At 36.7% G+C, this 17,932-nt stretch overlaps 2 protein-coding genes across 5 annotated transcripts in view; one reads left to right on the top strand and one right to left on the bottom strand.

Moving 5' to 3' along the window:
* MCPH1 (microcephalin 1) overlaps positions 1 to 17,932 on the bottom strand; it is a 120,286-nt gene that overhangs the window by 19,788 nt on the left and 82,566 nt on the right. Inside the window, exon 13 of one of the 3 annotated variants that reach the window (XM_058801628.1) lies at positions 7,204 to 7,381. The exons of the other annotated variants lie outside the window; for them this stretch is intronic. Coding sequence (XP_058657611.1) covers positions 7,268 to 7,381 — 114 coding nt within the window. The 3' untranslated portion in view covers positions 7,204 to 7,267. Of the gene's footprint in view, positions 1 to 7,203; positions 7,382 to 17,932 lie in introns of those variants that run through there. 3 annotated transcript variants of the gene reach the window in all.
* Positions 15,178 to 17,932, top strand: part of ANGPT2 (angiopoietin 2) — a 40,989-nt gene continuing 38,234 nt past the window's right edge. For both annotated transcript variants that reach the window (XM_058801631.1, XM_058801629.1), the window contains exon 1: positions 15,178 to 15,700. In XM_058801631.1, coding sequence (XP_058657614.1) covers positions 15,416 to 15,700 — 285 coding nt within the window. In that variant the 5' untranslated portion in view covers positions 15,178 to 15,415. The remainder of the gene's footprint in view (positions 15,701 to 17,932) is intronic.

The following is a 17,932-nucleotide window of genomic DNA, read 5'->3' as shown; positions in this document are numbered from 1 at the left end:
AAAATGCTTATATCAGGGAAACTAAGATTAGCAGGACAAAATCTGGCACATATTCATGGATTATTTTCTTCATATTAGCTGTGAATTACTTCAGCCTCCATTTTGGAGGACAGAATTCTGCAGTTAAGACTGTACCTTAGACACACTTATGAAAGTGCCTGAGAAGACAAGCTATATCAGCTAAAATGTACATTCTAAAGCTCTCAGGTGTAATGGAGAAATACATTCAGAAAAATATCAGGTCTGTAGGCTGTGATCCTACCCTGTAGAGACAGTCATGGACTTTCGTGTCATATTCTTTTCCAGGAACATGAACAGAGTTGCAGTACAACTTTTTGCTTATTACTAAATGAAGAAACAGCAAGGAATTTACTAAAAATAAGAGAATTTTAATTAAATAAATAAGATTCACTTTTGCTGGAACCATTGCATGACACTGTGCTTTGAGGGAGTCAGATTTGTAACTAATTTTATTACCTGGATATAGTGTACTAAAACTATAATAAAAAAAAGCCAACAAGAGCATCTCAACAGCTCCACTAAAACAGCCAGACCAGAAACGTTCCCATCCCAACATAGCTATAAAGGGTCTCCACAAAGTTCCACTATATTTTTGCTTCTTCAGCTATTTCATCTAGAACTACTGTTAAATAAATGATAATATAATAATAAGAGCCCATAATGCAACACAGTTTTCCTCTTATGAAACAACAGTTCTTGATATACACATTCTTCTGTGCTATGTAGAAATAGTTCTTTACAAGTTCACCTTTTAAATAAGTGGAATGTATTTTGGACTGATAGCATTTTAACTATTACAGATAAACACTGCATATAAGCCTGATTTACTGTTATGCAATAAAATACACATAAACAAATAAAATACACATAAACACTTTCCTTCTACCATAACAAGTGTGAGGATCAAGTAAGACAAAGCAGGATTTCTGAAGCTTTAGCTGTATAACCCCTGTGGGGCTCCAATGGCTTAACCAACAAAAAATCATTACATGCAGGAGCCAGGAGGTTTTTCAGCACACCCTGGTCTTATGAAACTCTCATTCTTCCATTTTGTTCATATATGGAAGACAGAACTCCAATTGTTCTATCACTACCATCCATACAGGCAGTAGGTTTCACTCATAAAATACTGAACATGTACAGAGAAACATTTTTTACTGAAGGATAAAGGTATTTAGATGGCAGTGACTAAAACAACCATGATATTTCTAGGCATTATGATAATATACATTACTTACAGTAGGAAAAGAATATTAAAGCTAAAAGCTGATTATTAGCATCAAGCACTTTTGCAAAGTGTACGTGACCATCTGCCAGTGAGCTTGCAATGAATCATACAGACAAACACAATCACAGTGCAACATCACCAGAAGAGAAAGACAAAGGCACATAAACTTGACTATGTTTTTTTCTACCGTGGAAAAAAGATCAAAGTAAAACTTTGATTGTGTTTTTACATGATAACAATTTCCCCAAGTGTTGATTTTCTAGAAGTGCAAGATTACAGTTCAGATGATAATGTAAAAGCATGTGTAATGCATGCATAATGTGCTACTATTGCAGCAAAATGAAAATTTACCAAATCTACATCAATAGAGCAATAGAAACATCTGTTCTTCCTCACAATTAATATTGGCCTGGGTCTGCTCTTATTACCTGTAAACTAGTTTCAGCTTCTTTCCTGCAGTCTTTGCTTGCTCTTCTGGTACTTTGTTATCCCCTTCTAAACACATCCCAGTGTTTCTTTTCATTTAAGAATCAGATCTTTTCAAGAAACTCAGAAAACAACCCCAAAGCAAACAAACAAAACTGCAGCTTTGTTTTATGAAACGTAGTCTATGTTTATGTGCTGAGAAAATTCTGGACTGGAACAAGCTGTCAACCACTTTTGTTTAGCAAAAACTTTACATTCACTCCATGTTGGTCCAAGCTAGTCAAATGCAGAGAGGAAACTAGAGAATACATCACAACTACAGGCAAAATCAGCAGTGAAAAGTTTTTGTGACCAAAGTGTACCAAGGCAGCAAGATTCTATTAGTCAGATATATGAGGTCATTGTACTATAAGCAAGGACCACAGAGTGGTGCAAAGGAATTACAGAACTGATTTTTATTCTGGAAAATTAGCTATGTAGATAAAACAGAGCTCTTTTTAGAAGATAATTGGGGTGTTAAAGTTATTTGTAAGTCATTGCAGAACATAATCATGTGCTCCTAGATTATAGTCATGTGCATAGATTAGGCACATTAGCCACAGAAGGCACAGAAGTAGGATGGGCTGCTGAGCAACAATCAGATGCATCCATAAAGTCCAACAGGCTTCTAGAACTGTTTTATCTTGGCTATTTTGTCATGTATGCTATGTATATCTAAGTATAGTACATTTTTAAAAACAAATTTAGATAAAATTGGCCTTTTGACTCAGCAGGTCTTTTTGAACTAATATTTAAAGGACGTATTCCACAAAAAATTATGCTATGTCTTCCTCCTTCCACTTTGAGCCAATTTCCCTGGTATGGAAGCAGGATGTACTTCAAGTTCTCATGTCTTCACTGGTAATAAAGGATAAAATTAGTGCCAGGCTCAACAATCTATCTTTATTAAATAAAAATAGTAATTTACATATGCATCCTGAATATGTAAAATTTCCTTTCTTGACTGTTAGCAATGTATTGAATACAGGGATTATTTTGAGTTTCACAGATTTAACGCAGACAAAGAAACAGCAGTGAAGGACTAGAATACTACAAAAGCAGCATGTAGCTTGCAGAAAGTAATAGCCTGGTAGTACCTTTTTAACCTGGGATTAAAAGTGAGATGCCAAGTAGATGATTTATGCCTTCTCTTGTAACATATTTAATACTAACTTCATGAAACTTTATCATGAAAGCATGATAAAATGAAGATAAATATCTCAGGGTTCTTTCCATTAGACTGGCAGTTGAAGTGCTTAAAAAATCCTCCACATGCATTAACCTGAACATTATAAAAATTCTACCTGCAACCACAGTAACTTTTAGCAAGTGAAACCTGTATGTGACTGTGCATTGTATTGCAGACAGGAACTCAATTCTAATTTACTTTGAAGTTTTCTACAGCATCCAAGGTATTGAGAGGTACAATAAACACATACATGCCAATAAAAAGGAGTTGAACAGTATTAGATTTATAAATAGATACAAGCAAACAACATCTTGAAAGCGATGCCAAATAGGCAGATGTTATCAGTATTTACTTTCATATTCTGGAAATGTAAAAGGAAGGTCTTACAATAGGACTTTAGAATTTACATTACTGGGACTTCTAACTGAACTATTCAGAAACCAGGATTCTGGCTTTCAAAATCATGCTAAAAAATATGTTTTTTATTTACTTGTTGCCTTCTACTGCCATTTTGCAGAGAAACATTTTCATGCTTCTGCAACCATGAGGAATAGAATTATTTCCCCTAAATCTAAGCTTTCATTTCTTTCTTAATCTAATTAGTTCATAATCTAGGACATAACAGACCAAAAGGACAGAGTAACATAATCACTGGCAACACCCAAAAACAAGGCAAGATTTATCTTTTATCCCAAAACTCTTGAGAAAATTTGTAACAGCTCCAGTTACATTTCAAATACAACCTAAACTACTCAGGCACAGAACATACTAAAAGGCTCTTAGGCTTTTCCGAGCTCGTAGATCAGAGATACATTCTTACCTAAAGATGCAAAGGAAGACATACTGGGATTTTTGAAAGTGTCTAAGTCTACACTGAGAACCTCTGAAAATCTGTCATTCATTTATGAACATTAAACATTTTAAAGTTTTAACCACAAAGCATTTTAAAGTAGAGAATACATGGCTATTCCAGTTCAGAGACATTGTTAAAAGTTGACTCTAACAGCTGAGACTGGAGAAGAATATAAAAATTAAAAACAGAATAAGGATTTAGTAATCACTTATTCCTCTGGTTTTATTCTCCTGCCTGTAACTTTTATTTCTGTTGAGCTTGGCAAATGTCCCACAGAATGGGGGATGTCCAGTATTACACAGTCAAGTCTTATGTCTCAGATGAAAAGCACATGGAGTATGGCTTTCTACATATTTTCATTGAAACCAGGCTGATTTTCAGACGCCTGGTAAACTGGAAAAATGACACAATGTATAAGTGGATAAAACCTTCATTTACAGCAGATGCACTACCAGCTACAGTGTATTTGATATCCATGGACAGAGCTGTTACACAGTCCAAACTGTCCTGAATTTCAACAATTAGTATTTAGGATTCACAACTCTACCTTTACAGAAGAATATTAACTAGAAAAAAAAAAAAAAAGAAGAAAAAGAAAAGGACAAGATATGAAATTCTCTCTTCCTTATTTCCAATTCTGAATACTTTAATTTTTGTTTTCTGTTCATTAAAATTACTTCATTCTACCAGCTGTGATATGGTGCAATACTTACTAAGCCATCTGCCAGTTAATTTTTTTTTGGAAACAGGTGCCTCCTTCTGACATGGAAGACCCAGAAAAGAGATGAAACTTGATGAATGAACATTTAATGAATTAATGAACATTGAGAAATCAATGAAAGGGAGCCAAGTTTCATTTACTGTAAAGCCTGATTTGGACCAGCCATGAAAGCCAACATTTGAACTAGTGGTAACACTCTGGAAAATGCTTCCAATTGTTTAACTAGTCCACAGAATGTTTGGTGAGAAATCTGCATCTTTAAAAAAAATTCTCACAGTGTAAATCTAATGCAAAGGGCAACTGTGTGAGGATTCACACATTCTGGTTTATTTTAAAAATACACTTGTATTTCAAATATAGACAGTTCTTGGCTTCTGTTCATGTCATTAACAGTTTTAAAAGCCTCGGGCCATCCTCTGCAAACAGGCACAGGGCATCTGCAAATTACAATAATGCAGAACAGACCCACATTTTGTTTACTTCAACAGCTTCTGATCATTTTCCATGACAGATGTATCACAAAAAGGTTCTGACTGATACTAGAAAAATCTTCTAAATGAGAAGCCCCCAGTTTGCCTTTAAAGCATTACTATTTTTTTAGTCCTTGAGGCTATCAGTTTATTGAAATAGCTATCTTAAAAGCATGTGTTATTTTTCTTTATTGGGTGTACTGTAGCGTAAAACTGTGGGCCAGCAGAGTTAGGTCAGAGCTAAGTGAGCACAGATTTTCTGCCCCCATTGCAAAACCAGCAAAGTAAAAAACAAATATGAATACAAAGGAGCCCACTTCACATCAAATAAATGTTCAAAAATGGAGGTTTTGAAAGTAGAGAAATTCAGCTATCACAAGTTAATGAAGAGCAATCTGATTTTGATGTATAATTTGTGGCTTTTTCAGTTAATGATGTCCATAAAATGCATTTTTAAAAAAATATTCACTGTAGATATTGTGTTAAAATAAGTTGCCTTTTTAAAAAAATTTCTGAAAGCAAAAGCAGCAATCAAGCCATTGATAATTGAGAATAATTGGTCTGGTTGCAAACTTCTCAGCCAAGAAGGGTTTTGTGTGGGCAATAACAGTCTATGAATCTCTGTCTCACTTTCATGCTTTTAGCAATTGGAATAACTGTGTTCTTTTGCATGTCATTGATGGAATTAATAATACAAAATTAAGTTGTCCCAATATTGTAAAGAAATCTGAAACCATAACAATTTCCAATATTAAACCCACTGCTGCCTTATATTGGAATAATTGTGCTTAACAGTTTGCAGGCATTAATATTAGCTTGTGCTTGATAGGTTTAATTTAATGTCTGTGAGAAAATGCAAGAATTATATCAACTATATTAATTATAGTTTTATCATCTGAAGAGGGATATTTTTTCCTAAAAGCACTTTTCACATGGAGGTCCAAGATAAACATTTTTCTTTCTTTCATCAAAGTGATGAGGTTTGATGAGAGAAATGAAGAGATGAAAAAGCTTATTAAATCACTTAATTCATACTGCTGCCAGCATGGGATTTTCCTTTACATTTTTCAGTGTTTTGCCATCTCTATTACTCATACAACAGGGATTCCATTGCTTCTCATGAGAGGCTTTTCTAGTCTCATAGATCTTACCTTCAGAAGATATATCTTTAAACTCTGCATGAAATTAAAACAAATTTTAGGCCATGACTCCCTACAGTTTCCCTGCCTGCTGTAGTCCTGCCTGGAATACTTCCCAGCTGGCTGAAAACTCAATCCATTGCTAGTCCATCCTTCCTCACCATGGGCTGCACTGGGGGTCCAGAACAGTCCCTGCTTAAACATTTCAACAGACATTTACCAAAGGTATAGTGGTCTTAGCCTTGCAAAATGCACCTACAGTGTAAAAGAATTATGTTTCCAGGGTGATCAATCTATTTAGAGCCAATTTCTTACTGACTTGTTTTTTTTTAATCAATTCACAGTCCAAGTGAATCCATTACTGAAAGAGAAGAGCAGCAAAACAACACAATTTGGGTACAATAGTCTGATAACTGTAATAAAATGAAAAATGCTGATAATATACTGACAACAGCATTTAAGATGAGACAATGAAACACGTATGAAATCTTGAATAACCATCATTTATTTCCACAAGTTTCATGACATTCATTTCACCTAACTTCTAGTGCTGTCATCTGAACTTGTTACCCAAGTCTCCTTGTGATCAACAGAGAGAAATTTCTCTGAAATCAGAATGTATAATTTAAAACCAAAGATGAAACTTTATTAGTTATTTATAATAGAATTTGATCACAGATTTGATCAAAAATATTGACATAAAAATCATGTAAGAGCATAAAAATACAAGCAAGATGTTCTATAATCAAGCTTAGCCTCCAGCTAATAAGCTAAGATTGAACTATTCGATTTTAAATAAAAGTTACTTTGGCTGCAGTTAGCCTGAATGTGGATGCATATTCAAACAATATAGACATATAGACATCACCAATGTCATCTCCAAATTTCCTGTATATATATTTCTAGTGAGACAGATTAAAGATTTTTAAAGATTTGAATTTTCTGTGTAGGGAAATTACTCAAGTAATAATTCAGCTTTAGATAAAAGTCCAGTAAAAGGACTTTCTCATTGGTTTGTGTTGGGAAGAAAATATACCACTTTAATGATAGGATAATTATAAGAGATTTGGTCTTGTCTACATATTCTACTGGAGATGGAGGATTATCTTTCGAGCAAAGGATTTATTTGGAGAGATAAAGAACAGAATATTTCTCAGCCAGTGAGGTACTTACATTAATATTTACAGAGCAATAAGTTGTACAGAAGGAAGGAGCCCAAACTCACAGAGGCCCCAGTCTTGGTATCTGTATGCAGCTAATCTTTGTGCTGTCCCATCATGGCTTCTGATGCCTCCCTAACCAGGGAGAAAAAAATCCACTTTAATTTCTTCCTTGGCTTGTACAGCAGTAAAACCAACAACAAAAAGAATGCCCAGTTTTTGTGGCAGAATCAGCAAGAGGGTGGGCAATGTTTTTGAGAGCTGAACTATGTTTATTAGTACTGAAAAAAAGAAAATATTTATCTTTATGGAGTGCAAAAATAGTTTGCAGTTGCTCTGTCCACTTCAAATTATACATCCATAATACAGTTCAACAAATATGAATATATGAAAACACGCTGCAAATATTTTTCTTGCACTCTCCATAAAAAGGTTAGTGCATGTACTGTATTTTTTTCTTGAGGGAAACAGATGTCAGGAACTAGGTACCTTACTGTTGCCGTAAATGTCCTCTCCCTCTCTGAAAGTGTTGTTTATTCCTCTTACACAGTTTTTCACTTCCTTTTCATTCCCTCTTTGACACCAGTTTATCTTTGAATTCAGATCTTAACTTGAACATGCTCTTGGGAAGTGTGACATGCTGTTATTATGAAATAAGTGTGCTATTACCAGACGAGAGAACCTTCTGCTAACCTGACTGACTGCTTACAAGAGGAAGGATTTAAATCACAGGCACTGGGGTGATTTGTAAGGCTATCTTACTGTCAGCTGCTTAGACTTTTAAAAATACATTCCTTTAGACAAACAGCATATGCATTTTTCTTTAGGATGTCAGTAAGACAGACTTCTCATTTTCCAAAAGCCTTCTGGATTCTTTCAGAGTCTGCTGCCTTTTCACATCAATATAATACAGCATTCACATAATATAACAAAAGTCAAAACCTTACATAAAGATTTTAGGTTTAAATTGTCCAAATGCACAAAACTAATTTAAAAGACATTTTTCAAAGCATAGAAACAGTATATAAGCATGGAGAGTAAGGACATCTGTTAAATTTTTAACTTATAATTCAACAGTAAAGAGTAAATACACAACTGCTATGGGAACAATTTTTCAAAACAGGTTTTAAAGGCTTTACTACACATTAGCACACAAGTTATTTCATTCCGTTTCAACCAATGATAACCTCTTTAAACAAGTGCTTTATTTTACTTTTCTCAGTATGAGAGATATGGCACAGCACTTAACACTGTCAGATATTCAGCAGTGCAATTGTAAGATCCTTAACATTAGCTGCAATTTCCGTGTTAGTTTTGAACCCATGCTATTTGAGTTTAAGATGTAATTACACTTGTTACCAGCTGAAGTTTGTTGTCATCACATAACTCTGAAGAGAATAAGCACAGCCTTTGTGCACTACAGTCAAACTATATAAAAATATTAAGGAGGAAGGACATGTAGCAACTATTCTTCATAATCCTGGGACTCACTTCCTACTTCTGTATGTGATGACTCATCTTTCAAAGATTAAAATAACATTCATTATTAGAAAATGCTCACAGGGAAAGACACTAACATCTGTCCTACAAACAGGAACTTCATTAATGCATAGTAAGAGTCTTCTTAGATATGTGCCTACATTATTTGTGTAGACTAGAGTTTGGTAGATACTTGTGAATTCCACTTTAGATATCACTTAAAAATTTGGACTGAAAAAGGAAATCACTATAAAAGTAATGAAGCAGCAGAAATTAAGAAGCATTTTGTATTTAATAAGATGTGTGGAAGTGATAATGACAGGAATTAAAAAAACCCCATTAATTCATGTTATTGTTATTACTCAGGATGTGATATCATGAAGTCCCAAGCTAAATTAAAATGACCAATTATATTTTAGGTACAGTGGCATCAACAACATACTAAGAACATACATATATACAGATACAATTATGCTTATATAGATAATGCCTTTTAATGTTAATACAGTGTTACTATAAAAAGAGTGGGACACCAAAATTAGTCTATAATTTGGAAATATGATCAAATTAAATATCTGATAGGCTGATTAGTTTAACCCAAGACAGTCCAGGAAAGCCGATCTAGCCAGTGGCTAGAAAGAAAGCAACAAAGTTGTCATATTGGTAGGAGAGGTGCTAGATTTAGATATTCCAAATTCAAAGCAATTAAATATATAATCTACTTGTGTGAAGCTCTGATGGATGTCTAACCATCTATCCTTATGACAGCAAAGCTGAATATGATTTACTGAGGCAGAACTAACATAATAAGCTTCATAAGCAAGTTACGTTTCAAATACTATGGAGGAGCCAGAGAGTTTATGCTACAAAATTCAGTATGTTGATGATAAGGACCAAGATAGGGGTTTTAAACACATTAATGAAAGCATAGCATCAAGAAAGGGAGAGAATAAAATATCAGAGAGATAAAGGAAACATAACGGGCAGATTATAGATTTAAATGCATTGAAGGATGGTGGCAGTGTCAATTGTTAAAGAGAAAAAGAATTTCCAAGGGAATACGCAAAGTCTGGTTTTGGCTGCATTATGTTTCCACTGGTGCTGTGACATCTAGGAAAAATACTGTGTACTGAAATGATGGATTGGATGTCACAAGGCAAGATGGGAAAAAACAGACTGAGTCACCAAGCCAGAGTGGTAACTGAAATTTTCAGTGGATCAGATTATTGACCTCTTGTCCCTTCTGCAGAAGTACAATATGAGAACTACTGGGCAAATGCCCTCCCTTGTAAGGAAGGGCACTCAAAGGAGACGTGATGGAACGTCAGAGACGGAACATAAAGTTGATTATGAATTCACAAGATGTTACACCAGATGTTCTGAGTGGTTAGAAATAAACTGCAGCTGAGAAAGTGAGTGGAATCCTGAGACTTTGTTCAAGAAGTCATGAGAGACTGGTGGAGAAGCTCAGATGGAATAAAAATGAGCAAATGGTGGGGAAAGTAGGAATAATTGTTAAGATATTATCATTAATTTTAAAGTGCTAAAAATCTGAACTATGGGTCTGGATGAAAAGAAATTGTTTGGCTTATAGGAAAACTTAATCTATCACTCTTTGAAAAAGAGTGCAAGATCTAAAAACAGACAAGATTTTCAGCAGCCTAAAAATCCAATAGGGTCCTAGATCCTGCTCCCTGTTTTATAAGTTAGAAGTTCATGAGTCTTGTCCTTGTTGACATTTGTTCCTGAGAAAAATGCTAAACTACTTACAGTGAAGGAAAATATTTTGAAGACAGCAAATGGAACTATCATAAACTAATATTAAAGTACCAGGACCCAAAGGTGGGAACTTAACATTGAGTGTCAAAATGTGAGGAATGTAAATACCAGGAATATATAAAATATTTTATTAATTTATTCCATGTTTCAGATTATTTTTAATCTCAGATTTGATTTTGAAATTACATTGCAGCATTTGCATTTATACATGTAGATTAAATAACCCTGTAAAAATGAAGCATGAAAACCTACTTGTTTACATGATTTTGCCTTTAGTTTGCACAATATATTTTGATGTAGCTTTCCCTTCCTAAAATGAGTAAACTGCTGAAATGAAAACTTATCTACCAAATCAACATCTTGAAAGTTTTACAGTGGCAAAGTTTGCAGATAGCAGACTAAAGCTAAGTCAACATTTCTTATATTTCTTAAGTTTATACGCTTCCTTTTCTATCAGAGATCTCACAAGATCTCTGTATCTGCCTGTCAAACAGAAGCTGTGCAGCTGTAAGGAAAATGGTAGTTGGAAAGATAATGTTAGCAGAATTCAGGCATCTCTCTCAGAGCAGCCTACTCATCTTCTGCATGGAAGAAACCCACGACTGGCTGAGTAAGGGAATTTACTGTTTCCCAGGAAAGGAAATTGCCTGCTCACATCTGGCAAAATGTTCTAAATGTTTAGTTTTGACAAAATACACATTTCAGCTCTGCTTATAAGGTGAGTTCTGTAGAGTGGGTACCTTCTTTCTAAAAAGGGAAAAATCTAATTTGTACTTTAAATATGTCAATCCACTATTTGGTATTTTATGGCACATATTGTATACACTCAGCTCTAAAGCAAGCAGGAACTCACAGGCTGAAAGCTGTGTTTTAGTTTACAGGAAAAATGTATCATGAATGTAAATACAACACTCCATATCGATAGCAGAAATGAAAGATGAAGAGAACAACAAACATGAAAGAAATACTGAGAGGATGTGACTAGCCTGAATTATAACTTTTTACTCAGTTTCTGACATTTATAAGACTCCATGCCAAATTATTTAAATTCCTCTCTACTTCAACATGTCCAACAAAGAAATGGTCGTTCTCATAACTGGCAGGGGACAGATCTTCTCAGCCATTCAGTTTTCAGAATAAGCCTCCCTTTCAAGCAGACTTGTTAAAATGCCTCTAAGGCTCAGTATAAAGGCTGTATGCAGGCATCTTCCTTCCTCTTCCTCAGATTTCAAGGACAAGAATGGATTTAACTTGCCTTACTTTTCACACCAGTTTTCTAAATTTAGCTGTTACTACTTTCTTTTCCCCTGAACTCTGACTGGCTTTGACTCTCTGGAGAGGCAGAGAAGACCACTTCCTCCTTCACAGCTGGGAAAGCTGCTCCCAAAAGGATAGAAAGGGTGAAGGATCACAATCTACTGCTCCAAAAGATGCACCAAATACGGCACTAAGCTGCAGCGAAGGGTTAAAGGGATGTGTATTTATTTTGTTGGCAAAGTGAACGATCACTAACTTTCCTGGACAGTGGGAGAGAGCACCGCATTAAAGCAATATGAGTCCATTGGAGCCAGATGGGGAAACAGCAAAACTCTCTCTTGGTTATGTGTGTTTGGGGCAGTGTATTTCAGTTACTGCCCATACAGCCCGGGATTATCAATGGAAGCTTGGGGAAAACTTTACCATGGTGCACCTCAGGGTGTTACTCCAAGACCTAGATGAGAAGCACAGTGAGTAGAAGCTAAGTGGTGGTGCCTGCTGTACTGGTGAGAGTCTTCCATTAGGAGTATGTTGTCACTTCTCAGAATAATACCTGTGCTTTCCTTATCTTTTCCCCAAACTGCAGACAGCTGCCATAGCAACTGGCCATTTACTCATGCATTCATTCACAACAACAAAAAAACCAAGACACAAAAACCAAGCCCAGCTTAAAACACAGTAAAAGGTGAATTTGTTTCTCTTTCCAGTATTCCTACAACCACAGTTCTCCCTAGTGGAGGCCCAAGATACAGCAAGGCTTCCTAGGCAGTCTCCAAATTCACTTTGGCTCCTGGCCTCATTACAGCACAAGGGCCTCCCAGGGTCATGCTTTGGCTTTTCATAAAGGAAAACAGACTCCAGTTCAAACCTTTAGAGACACTAGACACTCATCTCTCCTCCAAAACTCGGCAAAACTGAACTGCCAGATTACAACGGTGCTGTGACTCATTAGGGTGGCACACAGATGGCAAGCTTTATAGCCATTCAAAATCTACTGATTTAATCAAGGCTCTCATGGAGATCCTGTCCAATGAAATCCCAGCAGATTCTCCCTTACATCTTGTCTTTTATATGTGTTCAGTGCCTTGAGTATACTTCTAATAATTAAAAAGCACACTCCTAAAATACTACACTGCTCAGTCTCATATTTTCATTTAATATGCAACTAAAGAATTTAAAAAATCCATGAAAATATAATCAGAAAAATAAAGATTATCCTCCAATTCTTCCTCATTAAGAAACAGGTATTTCCAGGGCTGGAGCAATCGAATTTTTAGCACTACTCTATTAACTATACACAGAAGGTGGTGAAAGGAAGGATGACTAGTATGATATGGCCTCTAATTTTTTTGGGCTAGCTGTGCAAGGAAAACAAGGAACAGACCAACTTAAGGACAAGTTGCAATAGGAAATTCTCATTTAAACTAGCAAATTAATTAAAGTACCCAAATAACAGAAAATACTGAATTGGAATATCTGCTTAGATAGAAATGCTTCACACAGTGTAGTGCGTTAATCCAATCCTATTTTCTGTCTTTTGGATAATAGTAGGTTGGTCAAGTATCTTGCAAAGACTGTTATTCACATGGAATTAAACATTCTTTCAAACACTTCAATTAATTGAAAATTAGAAATCAGTATACAACAAGTTTGAAACTTTGTTATCAATGCAAGTAGCTGTAACATTATCTGCTTGGGTATTGCAAGACAAAATTGAAGGGATGGAGAATGCATATTTCATATACCAAACCCTCCAAATACATAAATTTTGATGCAAATAATCTTGACTGTTCCAAACATATCCCTTTGTTTCCTCTGGTTAGAAGGATGAACAGTGGCATATGAATACTCCACAGGAAAAAATCCAACAAATTGGTTTCACTCATCACAGTCCAAATATAATCAGAATCTTTCTGGAATTCACAAGAATTAAATTCTAGAGATTTTCCTTTCCAGAGGTAACTATGTAAAGAAGTATCAGCAGTTTTCAACAATCTAAGACATGAATTTTAGCTGCTACAACTCCTTTTGACAACCCCGGAACACAACTTCCATGATATAAATAAGTAAAGCCACATTAATTCACTATATATAATAAAGATAAAGCAAGTTATGTAAGAGTCTGTCTTAAGAGATCCCGAGACATGCTGGGATTTTCCTTGAATATGAGAAACTTTGGTCAGTGATTCATGTTAGTTTGACTAGCACGGCATTCCCTTTATTTGTTTTAATTAAGAAAAATCTATAGTTTCCAGATCCAGACCGAGCCAAAATCTCAGGCAGTTTGTCTTCAGGAGTCAGTATCCTATCATGCTGGTCTCAAGAAGACAATTTCTCCTTACAGAGAGGTAAACTTTTCCAGAATTTCAGTGGAATGGACTCTTTCCCAGGGTCTGGTAACGCTAGTAATTTTCCACTTTTTCAAAATGACCGATCATTGCAGAGACCATGGAAGTTGGGAAGTAGTCCTTTTTACTCTTACATATAAATTTCAAAGACTGTATTAGAATTTCCCTCCCCCTTTATGGGTATTTCCCACTCCCAAGGGCACAGAATTGGGTTAGGGAGAGCTAACAGGGTAATTCCTATTCAGTCATGCCACTTCCTGAGCTATCCCTTACTGCCACTGCCTCTGGATGGTTTTTCCTCTTCCAGTCCCAGCTAGCTTGTGATTTCTAACTCTTTTATTAACATTAGCACTTCCAAAATTAGCCATGACATAAAGAAAAAAAAGTGCCTTTAAAATAATAAATAGAAAGCTTGTAAACCCTTAACTCTTGAAAGACGTGCCTAAAAAATGAGTGTTCATCTCAGAGATTCAGCAAAATACAAATTCTGTGTTCAACTGAAAACCTCTAATTACTGCCCCTCGTGTTCTCTTTGCAAGGATGTACCCAAGCCTGCTTTTGTATGCATGGGACAGCGTCTTTCTCCATAATTCCACAATGTATTATACACCATCTAAATTACATCTTGGTTCAGCACATTTTAAAGAAAACAAATTAAGAACAAACAAGCCCAGGGACATATGTATGTATATATATGCATATGTGTGTGTGTGTGTGTGTGTGTGCTTAGTGGGGGTGGTCGAGGGTAAAGAACTAAAAAATTATTACCATCGCAAATCATTTACTAGCATAGTTGGAGGCTATCGGAACTGATTGCTCTGTCTAGGAAACTCTTAATTAGAGCCGTGCTGCAGGAATTCGCAGGGGTCCTGCCGCTGCCGGCTCCTCCCTGGGGTTTCCTCTCGCCGCCCCGCTCCCGCCAGCCGCTGTGCGCTGCCCCCGGCCCCGGCGAGCCCGGGAGGGAGGAGCGGCTCCGCTCCACACGTGCGCCGGCTCTTACCCACTCCCGCTATAAGGGCAGGGGAGCGAGTGCCGGGGCTGGCGAGGCGCGGGGCTCGGCGGGGAGCGGCGCAGGAAGGCAGCGGGCCAGGCGGGGCGGCCGCAGCTGCTTCCCGCGCCTGACAGCTGCGGGCACGGCGGGAGCGGCCGCACCTCCCCGGCCCGCCCGGGGCAGGCAGGCAGGGCCAGCCCTCGCCTCACGGCACATGGCAGCGGAGCGCTCGGCCGCGCCGCAGGTTAGCTAGGGCCGGGCTCCGGCCAGCGCATCCAGGCTCTCTAGGTCCGCCGAGTTACCGCAGGGATTAAAATGCAGCTGGCCGCCTACTTCTTTCTGGGCTGCGGCATAATCTTAGCTTCAGGATACAACTCCTTCAGTAAGAGCATGGAGACGATAGGCAAGAAGCAGTACCAGGTTCAGCACGGGTCGTGCAGCTACACCTTCCTCCTGCCCGAGGCGGACAACTGCCGCTCCTCCACCCCGTACGTGTCCAACGCGGTGCAAAGGGATGCACCTCTGGACTATGATGATTCAGTTCAAAGACTGCAGCTACTTGAGAACATCATGGAAAACAACACGCAGTGGCTAATGAAGGTAAGGTCATATAATTTCTATCCCCAAAACCTAACATCCTGTTATCTCTTCCAGTGTGATTTATTTTTTCTTGAACTGTACCTAAATTCACAGAGTGCACTGTCTAAGCTAAATTTCTGAATTACCTTTCAATCAGAAAGTTGTTTTGAAGTCTGAGAACATAATATTAACGGGCAAGGAAGAGTGAACTGCACAGTTGTGCAGAGACTCTGCCTTAAAATTTGTCATTACATTTGAGTTGCTTGGACAAATTACATACACAGATGGACTGTGGGCATGTCTGAAGTTTCTGACATGAAAGAAGCAGCTACTAATTTATAATGGCAAGGGCTATTTTAGATCTATTTAAAGAATATAGAATGTACCTTTATCTGAGGCATGCCTGAAAAATGTTATCTGAAATGTGATTTCAAAACTTGAATGAAGAAATTAACCTATTAAATCGCACTGATAAAGAACTGTAGCTCCAGCAAAGGCTGCAAGTCAGACTTGCAGTGAAATCAGCCTTGTGAAGAGATAGAATTTCAAGAAAATTCTTTAGTGGTTATCCTTTGCATCCTGTAACATTTTCAGTGAAATGTACAAGATTCAAGGGAAAATAGTCTGGAAAAAGTGTTACAGATACCACAGAGCTTCCCTTAATGCAATACCATTGGAACTAAGGGAAAATTGACATGTTTTTTGCCAAAATGGCAACATTTGTACCTGAAAGAGCAGGGCAAAAAAATTGCAGCATGTATTTTTATTATTAGTGGAGAACAAACCTGATCACTATTTCACATTTTTACAGAAATTAATTTGATTCAAGATGCTATGCAGTTCAACAGATTTAGATTTTAAAAACCTTTATTTCACTACTACCTGGAAAGATGTTATAGTATAGTCTAATTGCATAGTAAATTTATGAGCCTTTATGTTTTGTACCAACATGCCTGTCTTCCAAGCAATAAATATTTTAAAGACTTGGCACTGTATTTACAAATGTGTTCCAGTGATGCCATAATGGTTTCTTCATAACGAAAAAATCTGTGTTGCAAATAGAGAAAATTCAATTTTTTTACAGCGGATAGCCATTTCATACATAGTTACAAAATAATTTTGCACTAGGACTCACTCCTCTCATCAGTTACAAAGTTACAGAACTCCTGTGATACAACCAGTGAAACCTGCTGGAGAATTTGTTAGTGTTAAACTTCCCATTCCAAAACAAACAGCGGAGGGTTTTCATCAACCTGGAAATGAGCCTTGAAGATTAAATCCAAAATGCATACACTTGAAGGCTCCAGTGTGGAATTCTAAATCTCTCTTTATAGGTTTAGGATGCTTAATTTAGAGACACAAATAATGTCAGTTCAGTAGTTTTTTGATTTTTTTTTTTTAAACAGGCAAACTTTCTTTCCTCCACATACTTACCTTTCTACTTATTAATTTACAATGCTCATTGTTGTAATGCTAATACCACAATTAACAGATGTGCAATGTAGGATGAAAACCACACAAAGTAGAACAGTCTAAGTTACCCAGCTGCTAAGCAATTTCCTAACATAAATAGTAAATCACACAACACTTCAGTCTTAAATGCCACTTGAGTAGACAAACACAGTATCCTAAGTGGCATCAGGTAAACAGAAACCAGTAAGCATCCTTATTCAGTAAAAACTATGTTTTTTCCTGTCAGCCCCTGGGAACTCAGTGCCAAGAGGAATAGGATAAGTATCTCTAACCCATTCTTTGGGGGATCAAAAGATAGATTCTGATTTACAAGACAGAGAAATGTTTCTTGTATTTGAGCAAAGGCTTCTAAATAAGATGCTTTAGAACAGCCTGTTGTTTTTTTTCCTAGCTCTTCCACAGCTAAACATCCTGTAAAATATCTACTGTTTGCCTTTTTCACTATTTTAACACCTGCTCTCTATGTCATCTGTTTTGTTCACAAAGAGCCTCCAACAAAAAGTAGCTTTTCCTCAGATTTACTTTGCTAGAGACACCTGGTCTGCAAGTGAAGATAAAAAGCAAACAATAACCTTTAAAGTTGCTTACAGAGTTTATTTACTGTTTTTTTTTTTAAGGTCACTAATACACATTCTTAGGTTCATATTTCAACCTCCCAAAATGTAGTGCAAGGTCAGTCAAGATGGGGAGAAAAAATTGTATTTGCTTATTTTTTTAGTGTATTGAAAGTGTAATACAAGATTGCTTTTAAAAATAACCTGACATTTAGCTTCTCAGCAA

The sequence above is a fragment of the Ammospiza caudacuta genome, chromosome 3 (genome assembly GCF_027887145.1).
Source record: "Ammospiza caudacuta isolate bAmmCau1 chromosome 3, bAmmCau1.pri, whole genome shotgun sequence".
Taxonomy (NCBI): domain Eukaryota; kingdom Metazoa; phylum Chordata; class Aves; order Passeriformes; family Passerellidae; genus Ammospiza; species Ammospiza caudacuta.
Note: the sequence above shows the minus strand (reverse complement) of the source record. Positions and strands in the feature narration are given on the sequence as shown.